We start from the raw sequence: 17,665 nt of genomic DNA, 5'->3' as shown, positions 1-17,665 counted from the left end.
AAATGGATCTCGATAGTAGGATCTTGGAGATGAAGTCGACAATCTCTTCCCTTAAAGAAGAACAAAGAACAGTTGAAGGTGCTCTTGAGGAAAAACAGATTGAAATTAAGATGCTTCAGGAAAACCACATGGAAACAAAGTCAGATGATTCACAAGTTACATCACTTTCTGAAACCTTGCGACAGAAAGAGGCTGAAATTGAGGATTTAAAACACCGACTGGAATTATCACCTGTAAAGGTCTGGTCAGTAAGTGCAGATGACCCAAATCCTGCAACAAATTTCACCACTGAGGCTGCTGGACATGATGGTAGAAGAGGAACTGAAGAGTTGCATGAATCCATCAAAAGAGAAGATCAGAAAAATTCAGCCGAAGATATAGACAGCAGTGTCAATGAATCTGCCCATAAGAGAAATGAGGAATTCACCGGGCATGTTGATGACACCGGAAAAGATGGAGAGAGATTTGAAAACGCGAACGGCAAAACTGGAGAAGAGCAGTCTCAGCAGCTGAAAACTTTTCAAGAAGATGTTCCAGGAAACAACACCATTTCTCACATTAATGAAGGACAAAAAGAGTATGATAACAGTTATAAGAATGAGAAAGAATCTTATCTAGACAACAAACGGTTCACTAATGACAATGCATCAAAGGAAACTGAGGATGATAGAAATCAAGTGCAAAAGCAAAGCAATGAAGTTGGAGTGAATGATAAAGCTGTGATGAAGTTAGAAAGGCAAGAGAATTCAAGCAGAGGAACATCAAGAGTAACCAAGGACCACATAAGGAAAAAAAGAGGGAAGAGACGGCAAACAATTGCTAAGCGCCAGGCAGATGAAAGTGGCATGCATCCTGAAGGTCGTGGAATTGCAAGCATGAGAAACAGAAAATTCTTGAAAGTAAAAATGGGAACTGAAAGGATCGAGAGGGCTGGAGGCAGTAAACTGGAAATAATGGGCCATCAGAAAGACAAGGACATGGGCATGGACGTGAAGAAAAAACCTGATGAGGAAGTTCATGGGATAGAAATGACCAATAAAGTTCAACAAGTTAAAGATTCAGAGGCACAAATCAATAACCAGAAAAGGACAGAACAAGGAGTAAAATCAGATACAGGAAAAGACAGAACGCAAGATGTTAGCACAAATCATGATGATAGTCCACCAGGTAGGACATGGTCAAACCCTAACAATTTTGCAGACACAAAGGAAAGGACACAAGTCATGAATCCTGATGCAACTCAGAAGACTGAGGAAGGGAAGAAAAGAAAAGTCAGTAACACAGAAACACAGCTGCTCCAGAGTTCTCGAGAAGGCAGTAGCATCTCACAAGAGGTCAAAAATCAAAATCCAGATGAAACAGTACAATCAGAGGAAATAATCAGCACCATCAGAGAAGATACAGAGCTAGGGCAAGCTCACAATCTTCCAAATTCTTCTGAACATGCGACTATTGTTGAAAGGGGTGCCAAAGAAGATGAAAACCAAGAGGTTGACTATTATCAAGAAACAGAAGAAGAGGGAGATCATTCTGGAGAATCACAAGATGCCAGAAATCAAAAACCAGATAACACTGCACAACCACAACGAAAAACCTACACTATCAGAGAAGATAGAGAACAAAAGCATGCGGACAATCTACATGCAAAAGCTGCTAACTTTAAAGTTGACAGTGATCAGGACATAGAAGAACAGACAGACAGTACTACAGGCTCTGCTGCCAGCTTGGGAGAGGAGGGAGAGGATGGAGACCACAACGACAAGCCTGAATTTTAGTCTAACAGCAGTGCTAGAAATGCTAATGTTATGCTTCATTTAGAAGTCGATCACAGAAAGCGTCATGTTTAAGGTTAGCTTAGGAAAATAATTCCATTCTGCCCTCTTGCAGCTGTAAAGTTTAGGCATTTGTAGCTTCTATTCACTAATAACTTTATGTCTCTTCAAATAACCCCATGTCCCTAACCCACCCTCCCACCCTCCCAACATAAACACACAAAAAAGGAACTCATTCCTCCTAATTAGATATTGGAAAAGGAACACCAGAAAAGCATAACCATGGATAAAATAGGGTAAAAGAAAGGAAACACGCCTCCTCGTGTAAAGAAACAAAATCGAGGCATTTAACTTTTAGAGCGATGGTTTTGGATGACGAAGGATAGACATTTCCTGAGTAAATTAGGCTCTCGTACTGTAGACTAGTAAGTGATGAGAATACAAATCTAAACAAGAACCCTAACGAATGTCTCATCATTGTCATTGAACATATTACTCTGTATCTGTAGTCTAAGGACATGTTGAGTAGTTAAATCCCAATGATACTACTTTGTAATTTGTTTACGATTGGCAATGCCTCCAGATCAGTGGATGTTCAAAATTTTCATGATATTTAGGCTATGGGATCTTGAAATGGATATACAGAATTTCAGACAATGCATAGGCAAGATGAAGATAGCAAAGAGAAGCAAATGGGCAGAAACCACTCCACATATTTTGATAATATAAGGAGATACTGAACTCATAATGGTGATACAACCAATTTTGTCCGCGACTTACTGGCTCAAAAACTCTCATTGTCATTTGTAACAATAAGAAGATACCAATATAAAGAAAAGAAAGGAACTTATGTCATGTCCACCAATTGGATTATTAGAGAGAAACCCTCGGACCTGGGACTTGAAAAATTCCCAGACTTGGGATAATGCCTTGAAATTCACACCTTACTGTGCCGCTTGAACCAATTTCTGAAAATATAAGAAATAAATAGCATATAATTGTCATTAATCACGATTAAAGAAGGCGCCGCTTCCTGGGCAAGAAAGAAGGATACACAAATGAAATGATTACTTTTCAACATATAATCACTTTCACAAAGACCAAGACGCCACTATTTCTAGTAATAACTCCCCCACACCCCAAAAGAAAGTTAGTCTCCCAATCCCAATTTATAACACTCATTCTATTTTGGGCCATTCCAACAACATTCTGCTAATAGCACTACTTTATACACCTTTCACAAGTATCAAGAATTAAAATTCAGTAAACAAAACAAAAATGAAATTTGCCGTAAGTTTTATTTTTTAAAATAATCAAACTACCAAGTTAAATTATATCTTAGACTCTACATCTAGTAAATAATGCTTCATGAAATACAACAGCGGTAATCTAAGTCGTTTTTAGCATTATATGATGAAATTTTGCCCCTACGCAATTATCTATCATAAATTGTGACTTCAGTTATATCTTCGCTATACAAGTAGTCAAGTACAAACTCATCTAGAATGCAACATTGTTCTTCAACTTTTCTTCAGTTTATTTGGTATATTCATTAACCAAAAGTAATAATTCATTTTCCACAAGATAGGATTTCCAGTCACATCTTATAATCTTATTTCACAGTACCAACCAAGGAAACCCCAATTCAACCAAGTCGGGCCTAGTGGCATCTCACGCATTTTCAGAAATTGTTTTCCATAACCTTATCGAATCAACTGCGCTTGGAAACTCAATAATAGGGTCTGAGCAAAATAAAAAAAGTGATTACTTGAATAGGAAACATGATCTACAACAAGAGTATTTTAGCTAATTGCTTGAATAAGAATCATAATTTGAACTCTGTTAACTTTTACTTTTCTTTCCTGCAAACTGAAACCTCCCTATCGTTCCTCTCTTTTCCCTAACCACACTTGGATTGAATAACTTTGAAAGAAATGGCAAATGGAAGCTCACAAACTGCTGTCACTTTCTTTAGTCCTAACTTCTATTTATACTTCTCAAGGTGGGGCTTTCTCTCTTCCCACTATGGTCCTAAGTTGTTAAGACACGGGTGTGGATCTAGAAGTTGGATCCTTCGAGATGCAAATTCTAAGATTCGTGGATTCGGATCTTAGTACGGATACGGGTGCGGGGATCCGGCTAAAAATAATTCAAAAAAAAAATCTCTAAATTATGAGAAATTTTGTGGAATACTTACGTATGGCTTGTAAAGTGTGGATTTCTTTTTTATTCCCAAGTTGTAGATAAGTAAAGGATTGATTTCCTAGATAAGGTACGCTATTTTCTTCAAATTTACCCTATTTTTGGTTCTGATTTCGGGAATCAAATTGTATTCTCTTCTCGAATTTTTCCGTCCATCGTGGTCAAAGTACCCAAAACTGTTTGACCAGATTCGGTACAAATCTCATACCCACACCCATACTAGTGTCGCGTCGACACGGGTGCGGCACCTAAACTGCGGTGTCGGAGCAACTTAGCTATGATCCGTAAACTTCTTGCATTAAACTTGATTAAATTTGATGTTAGTGATCAACTGATTAAAAGAAAAAGAGAGACATTTGATATTAGTCATTACTCATAAGCTCTACTAAAAGATTGATCACTAATTGAGTAAAGCATTAGCAAGACACGTATTTCACTAATGAACAACAGAAACTGGAAAGCACCTATTTAGTAATTCATAGAAACACTGCTTTTTTGGAATTTTTTTCAAAAATTAAAAACAAATACACCAAGGCAACGTTTCAAATTCTAAAGTTGTTCCTAAACGGCCCTTAATCTTTTTTTGCTACTGGTCCACACTGTTAGTATTTGCAAGAAGTAATTGGATAGAGAGCTCCTTCTGTTCTCGTTCAGTTAATAACTGAAATTCAAACTAGAATGATCATTCAACCACAAGTCTTCCTTTTTGTTCCCTTTTTTTAATGCATTAGCTGAAAGCGATTCCTTAAGAAGCACCGTTTTAAAAGAGAATCAAAGTCAAACAGGACTAATTTACTTTCTGAGAACTGAGATGAAAGTTGAGAGAAACAAATTTAACTTAAAAATGACAATAATATCTACCTTATAGAAAAAATTACAATAACATCTATGCTGGCCAGTACACCACCATCATCAGGGGAAAAAAGAGAATCTAAGGTCACTGCTTTCAGGAAGCACTAAACAAGAAAATGCAGGATTCTGTTTTGTTTTCCTCAACCCCTGGATGAACAGTTCCAATGTTTACAAACTACTTATTAATAGATTCTAAGGTATGGTTATTCAAATAATAATGCATAAATAACTCATGATTGTTATCATCCCATCCGACGCTATGAGATTTCCATATATGGTCTTCAATCAATAATGCCCAGATTATAGCTCCACATAAGTATAGGAAAGTAAGCTACTACAGTCTATGACTTCATCTATTTCTTAATCAGTTTTTAATGAACTGGGCATAAAAAGCTCTACCATTTGCAAATTGAACAGGTCAGTGTGATTGGAAGCAACATTACTCCTACAGGAGATTTGATTATCTCCAATTCTTGGAAGAGTTGTAAAAACTGAAATGTAAAAGTACCAATCAGTGTTCAGGATTTCGAAGGAACGCGTGAGTACCTCTTCTTTGTTCTTCTTGCCTCCAGTGAAGAGCTTGTATCCACCGTAGAAAAGCAAGCCCCATCCAGACAAAGATACAATCACAAACTGCAAGTTCCAGACATATAAATTTGACATTTCAACAAATATCAAAAGCCTCGAAAGCATGTCCTATTGAGCAACAAAAAAGAGACAACTGATTCTGTGAACTACAATTGTCAGCTAAGAGTAATAGAATATTACTCTTTATCTTCTGGAATTACATTTTTTCTTCATCTCTACTAAGAAGACATTTGGCACAAATATCTAGTGATGATTTAGGCAAATAGGAAGATAGGTTTGAACTCTGTATTTTTTATTTTATTTTCAAACCAACCAATAACCATGTTAAAAACACCAAACTTGCACAATCATTAGTTTATTAAGCTCCAGATACTTTACTCCTGATGAACACAAAATAACAAAAAATGTACCCTAGAACTAAAGCATCAAATTAGAGAACTCACATGTTCTTCTTTCCATTGTGCAGGATTCATAGGTTCTTTCCAGCAATTGACCTTAGGTGGCCCGTGATGATCTGAAAATACATCCATTTTTTCAATATTATCAGTCACCATCACACATACATACACATAAGTGGTACAATACATTCAGGTATCAGCATTTTTACTTTTAATTCATCCATAGGTACAGAGCCACATAAGAGAAATTATTAAATCGATCTAAAATATTTTGGAAAGAGAGGATATGAGAGATTAGTACCAGCAGCGCCGGCAAGGCCGCGGCGCTGAGAAAGAGAAGCTGCTTGAGCCGTAGAGCTTGAGATGGGGAAGCGCGTGAAGGTTGCGGCTCGACGCGCCGTCATCGCTGCCAGTGAAGTTGCCATGGCTTTCAGCTTTCTTCAGCTCTCAGTTGTCTCAAATGGACATACGGTGGTTAGAATGTATTTATCGACCAACGCTCAGAATTCGGCCCAAACGCCTTGCTTTTTAGTTTTTTTTCCCTTTTTCCCCTTTCACTTTATTTGATACTCCTTGTTCGTGAAATTACAATTATTTACACTTGAAAAATAAGATAAAGAAAATTAAATAAATATTCTTCGGGATAAATTCAAGTCCATTGTGGTAGCATCTTCAACGGTTAGCAGTAATACTCTTGATTTGTCTCCTTCAGGATACAATAGTCTGACAACATCGTATGGCTCGAACTAACTCTAGACAAATTGTTGAGTCCAAAACTCTACCAAAATAAACATTTTCCTGCAACATAAATAATATTCTCTTTTGTCGAGAATAAGTTGGAGACTTAGATTTTCTCTTTTTCTTAACTCTCTTTTTCATTACACCAAGTTCACTTTTTTCATACACACTACCAAATTATCCCATTCCAGACACAAGGAAGAAATACCACTATTTATAGGTGTAGAATATCTTTCATGAAATAAATAATAAGGTAGTGGGATAATAAAATTTTAGAACATGATTGGTGGTTACAAAATTTAATCTTTAGCGGGTAATTAGTGGTAGATCATGGCACTAGAAATAATGACACCAAGGTAATGATCACTTTCTTACCAATTTATAACCACTATCTCACAAGAAATAATGCATTTTAATATTATAATTTAAATATTAAAATGCACTAACACCAACATTCCCCCACTCATTTTAATATTAAAATAAGAGAGTTTACCGATTGAAGGGGGACTATTATGCAAAATGAAGGTGTGCTCTGCATTAAACCTCCACTTAGTAAAACAACGATCTCTACTCCAACGTCAGCAGTGGTCTCAAACTTGAACTATGATTGTTTTAGAAAAATAAAGTATCACTACTTATACATAATAATCAAGGTGTTGACAAGAGCTTTATTAGTCAGCACATTACAGCTTTGTGTTATCCCGATTTTCATGAGTGTTTTTTTAGAATAAGCCCAATTCTCATTGGAAGCTACCTACTTCCATACCCATATAGGTGAAATCTGTCAAGGGTGCTCCTGTAACTCTAACAACCTACTCATACGAGCTACAAATTTTCAATCGTTACAGGATAAATGCACCCACCCCATAGGGATGGAACAATAACAAATACTATAATAGTGCATTTCAAACCAAGCCATCATATAATTCGTTCTTCCCATTGAACCTGGTTATAGGATCTCTAGTCTCCAAGTTGGGTTTTCTCATATATGACTTACGGATTTATGGGATACAATCTCATCCCCCTCTATGTGCTCCAAATTCTTTCTGTTGCCAAGACCTTGGTTAGTGGATCTTATATTTTTCTCCTTATAGGTCTGGATTTACCATTTTAATAACGGTTTTATACTCTACCAATAGCATTGTTATCACAATGAATTGAAACAGGAGGAATTGGTTTTTCATAATAAGGAATTTGACATAGTCAATCTCTCAACCACTTCGCTTCCTCACTAGCTGAAGCTAAAACAATTAGTTCAGCCTACATGGTAGGGTTAGCAATTATTGTATGCCTTTTGATTTGCAACAAATAACACCACCTCCCAAAGTAAAAATATAACCTGTAGTAGAACAAGAATCACCAGATATAGTATTACAGTATGCACCATAAAAGTCTTCGGGTACAATAGAATATTTTTATAAAATAAGTCATAGATTTTTGTGCCAAGTAAATACCTCATAACTCTTGTTATGGCATGCCAATATTCATTACCTGGCTTGCTTGTAAGCCTACCAATCACTCCTACTGCATATTGATGGTAGGCTATAATCCCGTATTTTAGTCGCTTATTGCACTCTAATTCATTGCACTTTACTTATATTAAGCTTTAATTAGTAGTATTTTTCACTTATGATGTATTCTATGCCGTGTACGAGTGATCCCGAATTGTTTATTTTATGGAGCTAATTCGAGCTATTTGGAGCTTTGAAGTATGAGTAAAGGCCCAAGGGATTAAGTCGGGATCGAGTTTGGGGTCGAAAACTGAGTATGCATAGAAACAGAATAAAATTATAGTGCAAGCTAATGTGACTAATGAGGTGCTAGTGAAAAAATGCATAATGCAAAGAATTAAAGCTAATATTAGAAGACAAACACAAATAATTGGGAAAGAAAATAGATAATGCAAAGTTAGGCAAAAAGCATTAAAGTCAACATTCTAAGGGGACAACGCTTTAAAGTCACATCTAATTAGCATGTCTCCATACATGGGGTAGGGGTGGGCATTCGGTATTTCGATACGATATTTAATAATTACGGTTCGGTATTTCAATATTCGGTATATTAATTATGCATACCAAATACCGCACCAAAGTAGTTCGGTATGGTTCGATATTTTTCTTATTTGGTTCGATACGGTTTCGGTATTATACCAAAATCTTTCAAATCTCCCAAGATTATGCTATGCCTAATTGCCTATTGCCTAACATATCTTATGACTTCTGCTGAGAATTCAACTACTCAAAGGAAAACTCAAAGCCATTATTTCAAGAATAATTAGTTCGGTGACACTGTTTTGATTGCCAAATCAGAGAAGAAAAATGGAATTGATGGTGTATATTCCCCCAAAATAGTGATTCTTTAAATTCTCAAACTACTGTCCGTAAGTCTCTAAGCCTAAGAAGGTTGCTAGGCCCGCTAAGGGATTAGGGAATTAGGATTTAGGGGACTTGGGGTATTGGGCTTAGGCTTATTGGGCTGGAAAAGAGAAATATAGGTGGGCTTGGACTTAAATATTTCGGTATACCGAAATATCAAAAACTCAATACCGAATACCGTACCGAAATATCGAAATATTGAAATACCAAAATTTCTGTACCGAAGTATATCGAAATGCCGAAAAAACCGAAACCGAAATACCAAATTAATTCGGTTCGGTTCGAAATTCGGTTTTCGGATTTTATGCCCACCCCTACATGGGGGACAAAGGATTTTTGGCCAATTTTGTGCAAATTGAAAGTTGCTGGAAAATGTCACTAACGCGACGCACGCTGCGTCGCCCAGTGCGGTGCGACAGTGCAAAATTATGCCCAGAAAGTGATTTGCAAATCATATTGGAATTGCCCACAAGCACGTCGCATGTTGCTGCGCGGCATGTGGTGCGGTAGTACAAAAATGTTAGAGTATCTTCTCATTTCCGCTAAAAGGGGTATTTTCGTCTGGGGATTATTGGGGGGTGTCTTAAATACACGGAAAAATATCATTTTCGGAACTTTGGGATAGATTTCGACCTAAGGAGACCAAGGAGGATAAGGAGGAGTTGGAAGAACACAAGCACAAGGATTTCATCATTCCTTCCTCACTCAAGATTCGGATTTGGATTGAATTTATGTTTTCCTATATTTTTGTTATATTTGTGAAGAACTTCTCCATGTCTATGAAGTAGATCCTTTTGGGTTTTAATTTGATGGATTTGGTGTATTGATGATTGTTTGTAGATTATAGCTCTATTTTATGTATTTGAATCGCTTTTAGAAGATTTAATTGTTACATCTATATTCACTTGTTCTTGTAATCGAAAGAGGCATAACTTGTGATATCCTTGCACTATATTGTTGGTTGAGTTCATAGATTCTTCTAAGTAATCGAAAGAGGCTAGTTGAATCATTGATTAAATCTAGTTAGGAGAATAATTGAAAGAGGTTTTTCTAAAGAACGATCCACTACGTATTCTTGCATATCTTCACAGAGCTTAATTTGGTTCATATTGTGAGGTTGAAACTTAATCGAGTAAGGAGTTTTTGCTAAATGTCTGAACTGATAATTAAGTGAATTCGATAGACTCACTTGAACATTGAAAGTGAATTATATAAAGTTAGATCCCGAACAACTATCTTGCACTTATTCCATCAAAATCCTATCCTCTCCCACCGATAACCTTAACTGTTTATTCCTTATTTCGATAGTCACAAATCAATACCTGTAGATTTTAGATTCTTAGTCATATAAATCTTGATTGTTGATTCTCCTAGATAGCAATCTAGTTACAAACTACGATAATACTGTTTAACTCCAATCCTTGTGGATACGATAGTTATAGTATACAATCTTTGACTAGCGAGCACAATTTAAGTGTGTGTTTTGCGCTCGTCAAATTTTAGCGTCGTTGCCAGGGATTGACAATCAATGGTGTTTGAAGTAGTTTGTAATGCTAATTTAGGAATTAGCTTTTAAATTTTTTCTTTTATTTTTAGTTTGTTTGGTTAACTTCTCTTCAAGATTTTTTTGTTGAAGAAATCTTGAAGAGCATATTCTTGTTATTGAACTCAAAATGATGTGAAGATGAAGTACAACCAGCATAAGAAAATAGTTGAAGAGTTAGCAGCTGAACATTGGCAGCGGTCCGCTATGTGTTTTAAATGCGGTGGAAATCATCTATGGATTTATTGTCAAGCAGGTAGGTATTCTTCCTATGGTTCATCTTTTGAACACTCTCACTTTGCCTCTAGTCCATACAGTTATAAGGATTCATATGGGTACAATTCTGACTCTGGTTGGGATGAATACACTTATTATGACTGGAATGAAAGTGAAGTGAGACAACCACCTCAAGAGGAGAATGATAGTTTAGAAGAGCTTATGTATAAGTTCATAAATAAGGTGGAAGAGAGATTTACACAAGATGATGAATCCATTAACAATCTAACAATGCAAAAATAATAAGTACACTTTTAGAAAGCTCATTGCATTGTGATGGTGAATATATAGAGGAAATATCCGGTGAGAATAAGCCTACCCGAGATGATGAACATCTACAGAGCGAGTTTTCTACTCTATAAGAGGACTATGTTTCAACTGAGATGATTAAAAATGAGGCTTTGATTGATTATAAATCAATAGAAGAAGAGTTCAACCCCCCCTCCCCCCATCCACATATCCACATTTATAATTTTTAGTAGAAGAGAATGAGGAACAGATGGTCTTGGACTTATCAGAGGAACACTCACATGACCTTTCTTCTTCATTTTCTTATTCTAACCGTGATCATGTGGATTTTATTTTTTGGGATTTACAGGAATATGCAGGGATTGATCTTGTGAATGAATGTAGAAATAATTTGAAGATAATCTTACAAGAACAATCCACCGCTCAAAATGAGGCCAAGAAAGAAAGAAAATAGCGGGTCTTGCAAGTATCCTTAAAGGACTTTGGCATGATGAGCTCAATAAAGAATCCCGAGGAGCGAAAGTGAAAAATGCATTCAAAATTAGGGGTGGAGTTCACAAATTCTCGGAAACGGAAAAAGTCCAGGGAGTTTTCTTTATCTCTTGCTTTTTATTTGTGTGTCATGGGGACATACCACAATTTAAAGTGTGGGGTGAGGATATAAATATGTAAATAACTGTTTGTTTTTGTTTCTTGTGCTTGTTTTCATTTCTTTTGATTGAAATTTTTAAGTTCGAAGAAAAAAATATATATATTATTTTCTTTAGGTAGTATAATAATCCCCCCTTGGTTTTTCTTTGTGTCGCGGTTCTTTTCCAAGGGTTTTGTTTGAATCGGGTATAGTTAGTTTTTATTTTTTTAGGAGTAGGAGATCTTGTATTGTGATTTTAACTGAAAGCAATATCTCTTGACTTTATTATGCCTTGAGAATAGTAAGTGCTTTAGTTGTGACACTTAGGCTCAATTTTTGACTCTTGTATAAGCACCTTAAATTGTATGATCTTAACTTTGCTTAATTACTTTGATTAGAGTGTCTTGATGAGTCCAATCCTGAGTGAGTTATGTGCCATGTGTGTGAGAGATTTTGTGTATTATGTGCATTATATTTGATGTCTAGAACTTGCCCCGTATGTTTGCAAAGCGAAAATAGTAGTTTTATTCAGTCTTGGAAGTGATATAGGCGTTTCTTTATTGAGCCAGTTATATGTTGCTCCTACATAATTGTTATGTATCTTAGTTAACCCCTTTGAGCCTGTAATCCTGCTTCTTTGGCAACCACATTACAAGCCTTAACCATTTTACCTCTCGTGAGCATTTGAAATTGTTATGAACTTTGTAAAAGTTAAAGTGTGGGGTGTTGGTTGGCTTTTGAGTGGAACTAATGAAATAAGGAGAAATGTGCACTGTTTTAAAAAAATTAAAAATTAATAAGAGTCACGTGAATTGAAAAAAATATATAGTTGCATTGTTGTGTAAATATTCATTGATAGTGGTAATTTTTGATGTATGTGTGCTTAAAGAAGTGGGGAGTTGACATATATTGACGTAAATATGGAGTTATGATTTGACAAAAGTGTGGAATTTTGAACAACCGATTTTATGTATTAAAGTACTTAAGGAGGTGTAGTCATGCTTATATCCAAATATATCTTACCCATCCCACAACTTACATTACAACCAAATAAATTTCTACTTGATCCTTGACTGAATGAGCTCAATTAGTAGAGTATTACATTATGGGCAAGCTTATGGTACGTCTTTTGTGGCACATGAATGTTGTTTCTGAGAGAGTAAATTCTTCGTATCTTGAGTTCCTAATTGTTCTTAAACTTTATTGTGTGTGGAACTACTCTCTATTGTTGTGTGAGGGCACTTGATTCACGAAGGAAAGGTAATGTCATTGACCTTTGTGTTAGAATAAGTGAGCAGGTTGTGAAAAATGCGTGGTGTTGTTGAGTCAACTCTTGAGGCGAGGTTGTTACTATAATGTGCTTAATCTGTTCTATTATTCTTGGTGTGATGGGTTAAGAGAGTTTTTTAAAAAGGTCGTGTCTATGTGAATTGTAGTTTGATTGCTTGAGGACGAGCAATGATTAAATGTGGGGTGTTGATGGTAGGCTATAATCCCGTATTTTAGTTGCTTATTGCACTCTAATTTACTGCACTTTACTTACGTTGAGCTTTAATTAGTATTATTTTGCACTTATTATGTATTTTATACCGTGTAAGAGTGATCCCGAGTTGTTTAGATTTTACGGAGCTAATTCGAGTTATTTGGAGCTTTGAAGTCTGAGTAAAGGACTAAAGGATTAAGTCGGGGTCGAAAATTGAGTATGCATAAAAACTGGATGAAATTATGGTGCAAGCTAATGTGGCTAATAAGGTGCTAGTGAAAAAATACATAATGCAAAGGATTAAAGCTAATATTAGAAGATAAGCACAAATAATTGAGAAATGAAAGAGATAATGGAAAATTAGGCAAAAAGCATTAAAGAGGGCATTCTTGGGGACAAAGCATTAAAGAGTCACATCTAATTAGCATGCCTGCATACGTGGGGGACAAAGGTTTTTGGTCAATTTTGTGCAAATTGAAAGTTGCTGGAAAATACCACTAATGGGACGCACGCCGCGTCGCCCAGTGCGGTGCGGCAGTGCAAATTACACCCAGAAAGTGATTTGCAAATCGTACTGGAATTGCCCACGAGCGTGTTGCATGTCGCGGCGCAGTAGCACAAAAATGTTAGAGTATCTTCCCATTTCCGCTAAAAGGGTAGTTTCGTCCGGAGATTATTGGGGTGGGGGGTCTTAAATACACGAAAAATAACATTTTTAGGACTTTTGACATAATTTCGACCTAAGGAGGCTAAGGATGAGTTGGAAGAATACAAGCACAAGGATTTCATCATTCCTTCCTCACTCAAGATCCAGGTTTGGATTGAATTTATGTTTTCCTATACTTTAGTTATATTTGTAAAGAACTTCTCCATGTCTATGGAGTAGTTCCTTTTGGGTTTTAATTTGATGGATTTGGTGTATTGATGATTGTTTGTGGATTATAACTCTATTCTTATGTATTTGAATCGTTTTGGAAGATTTAATTATTGCATCTATATTCACTAGTTCATGTAATCAAGAGAGGTATAACTTGTGATATCTTTGCATTATATTGTTGGTTGAGTTCATAGATTCTTCTAAGTAATCGAAAGAGGCTAGTTGAATCATTGATTAAACCTGGTTAGGAAAATAATCGAAAGAGGTTTTCCTAAAGATTGATCCACTACGCATTATTGCATATCTTCACAGTATTGATCCACTACGCATTATTGCATATCTTCACAGTGCTTAAATTGGTTCATCTTGTGAGGTTAAGACTTAATCGAGAGAGGAGTTTTTGCTAAACGTTTGAACTAATAATAGAGTGAATTCGAGAGACTCACTTGAACATTGGAAGTGAATTATATAGAGTTAGACCCCGAACAATTATCTTGCACTTATTCCGTCAAAACCCTATCCTGTCCCACCGATAACTTTAATTGTTTATTCCTTATTTCGATAGTCACTAGGTAATACATGTAGATTTTAGATTCTTAGTCATATAAATCTCAACTGTTGATCCTCCTGAATAGCAATCAAGCTAAAAACTACGAGACTACTATTTAAATCCAATCCCTGTAGACACGATATTATACTATACTATCTTTGACCAGTGAGCACAATTTAAGTGTGTGTTTTGCGCTTGTCACATATACAATATCTGGCCAAGTACAATCAGTCACATATTCTCAAGCTTCCAATTAAGCTAACATATTTCCTTTTGATTTATCACATCATTATCACTTTGTACAGGGAATAAGTGAACACTTGAATCAAAAGGAATAACATGCTTGCAATCAATAAAATTATATTTTTTTCAAAATTTTCTCAACATAATGTGACTAATCAAGGATACTTGCATTACATGTTTTAATAATTTTTTATTTCAAGAATAAAATTTGCCTCACCCAAATCATTCATGTCAAAATGTCTACTAGGCATGCTTTTAGTTTCTCCAATAACATTCATATCAGAGCCAAATATTAACAAATCATCAACATAAAGGCAAACAATTACATGTGAATTATTCCAAGACTTATGATAGATGTACTTATCACAATCTTTTGATTTAATCAACTTTCACTCTTGCACGAATATTCAAAATTTTCATGCAAGAATTTTTTATTTCTTTTACCCCCAATATTTCTAGAAATATGAAGATTCATAATCATAAATAATATAATCACATAGTCAAGAAAGTATAAGGTTAAAAGTTTTTACCTTTCATCCGCTTGAGTTAACCAAGTAAAAAAGTTTTTACCTTTCCATCTCATAAAGAGAGTGAACTTCTACCTTACAATAACAACAACAACAACCCAGTATAATCTCACTAGTGGGGTCTGGGGAGGGTAGTGTGTACGCAGACCTTACCCCTACCCTGGGGTAGAGAGGCTGTTTCCAATAGACCCTCGGCATCCTTCCCTCCAAGAACTCCCCACCTTGCTCTTGGGGTGACTCGAACTCACAACCTCTTGGTTGGAAGTGGAGGGTGCTTACCATCAGAGCAACCCACCTTGTCAAAATTACAGCAAAACTTTACCTGATTACTTGCATCATATTATTGATGAAATTATAAGTAATTACAGTTGAAAAATAAGATGAAGAAAAAATAAATAAATATTCTTCAGGTTGAGGCGCGTATATCTCGCTCTCTTTAAAGAGATTTAAGTTCACTGTGGTAGTATCTTTACCGATCCAACAGTAATACTCTTGACTTGTGCCCTCCAAAATACAATAACCCGGCAACATCGTATGACTCGAACTAACTCTGGACAAGTTGTTGTGTCCAAAACTCTACCAAAATGAACACCTTCCTGCAACAGAAATAATATTCTCTTTTGTCGAGAATAAGTTGGAGACTTAAATTTTCTCATTCTCTTAACTTTCTTTTTCACTATACCAAGTTCACTTTTTTCATACACACTACTAAATTATCCCATTCCAAACACAAGGAGGAAACACCACTATTTATAGGTGTAGAATCTCTTCTATGAAATAAATAATAAGGTAGCGGAAAAATAAAATTGTAGAACATGATTGTTGGTTACAAAATTTAATCTTTAGTGGGTAATTAGTGGTAGATCATGACATTAGTGATTTCATGAGTTACACAAAAGTAATGATCACTTTCTTACCAATTTATAACCACCATCTCACAAGAAATAATGCACTTAATATTATAATTTTGATATTAAAATGCACTAACACCAGCACTCCTTGATATTACTAAGAAACTAATTGAGTCTCCAAAATGTGAACAATATGATAAAAATGTGGAGGACTTTGTGCATATTATCAGAGATTGTTTACTATCTAAATGAACATGGAATAAGTTCATTTCATTGAATGGGATTAATACTTTGAATGAGAAGCCAATACTTGGCTGTAGTGGTGGCAAAATAGATAAAAATAATAATTATCTATCCATATTATTCATCAAAATATTGGTTGGATAATTAACTTTTTAAAAATGGGTCAAATATGAATAAGATCCCTATTATCCACTTAGAAATAAATAACCAATGAGTTTAACTTTTACATTTGCAAAGACTCAAAGTAGGGGTTTCTCAAATTTGGGAGATTAATCCTCCTAAAACTCCAAAAGTGATCATATTCAAGAAACAATAGATAATATGTATATCGATATTATTCGCCGGTTAACCCATTTTCTATTCGTATTAAATATGAGTCAGGTCAGATATTTTATCTATTTTTATATTACCCATTTTCGATCAGTTCATATCCGACCCACCCGCCTGTTTGCCACCCCTACTTGGATGATTTTATGATATCATAAATAACAATTGTATATATGGGAAGAGCAAAACATAAATTTGATTAAAAAAAAGTATGTATCTATCGAACTTATATACTAGCAAATTAAAGATTATCCTAAGAAAATTGATGAAATGCTTCCTTCACAAATCTCTATACCTAAAACCAGCCAAAAGCAAAAGTTTTGATCAATTCCTTATGCAAGAAAAATGAAACTTATTATTGATGTCATGAACTGTGAAGATCGGAAATGCTATTTTTGGAGGGATCATTAAGAAAGACCAAGAAAAACGAATGAAGTCTATATCAATCCTCGTTACAAAACTTTGTAACATCGAATAAGGTCTCAAATTAGTACAAGAAAGGGGATACAAAAAATTAAAAGTGAAGACGAACTGCCTACTTATTGTCAAGTTTATCAAAGAGGAGGACACACAATATCATCCTCTAAGGCGACAATTGAAGATTGTAAATATTTGCTAGAAGTGAATAAAGATATTATTATACACATATCACATATGGAAGGAGACAAGCAAATAATTTGTTAATATGGAAAAATATGCTCAAGAAAATATAGTTTATTCGCTTAATAGATTTAAGTCATGCAACTTAGGAAAGGCATTAAGAAATTTATTACTACGTCTTTTCAATAAAATCGAAAAAGTGAACGAGCACTTTATGACCGAAGGACAAATTCCATTTATTAACTGTAAACTTAGCTGAGGTGATTGGGAAAAAATAGCAATAAGTACATCAGGAAATCTCGCATTCAAAATAAAAAAGTGTTGCACAGACTGTCAATAG

General features: G+C 35.3%; 1 protein-coding gene across 1 annotated transcript; it reads right to left on the bottom strand.

Annotated features, from left to right (window-relative positions):
• Positions 1-2,465: 2,465 nt before the first annotated feature.
• LOC107776455 (uncharacterized) lies at positions 2,466-6,336 on the bottom strand. Its single transcript, XM_016596350.2, has 4 exons — positions 6,114-6,336; positions 5,858-5,928; positions 5,373-5,459; positions 2,466-2,740 (listed from the first exon to the last, which is right to left on the bottom strand). Exons 1-4 carry the CDS (start codon positions 6,235-6,237, stop codon positions 2,717-2,719), a joined length of 306 nt encoding a protein of 101 aa, XP_016451836.1. The 5' UTR covers positions 6,238-6,336; the 3' UTR covers positions 2,466-2,716.
• Positions 6,337-17,665: the final 11,329 nt, after the last annotated feature.

Source organism: Nicotiana tabacum, chromosome 2 (assembly GCF_000715075.1).
Source record: "Nicotiana tabacum cultivar K326 chromosome 2, ASM71507v2, whole genome shotgun sequence".
Taxonomy (NCBI): Eukaryota; Viridiplantae; Streptophyta; class Magnoliopsida; order Solanales; family Solanaceae; genus Nicotiana; species Nicotiana tabacum.
Note: the sequence above shows the minus strand (reverse complement) of the source record. Positions and strands in the feature narration are given on the sequence as shown.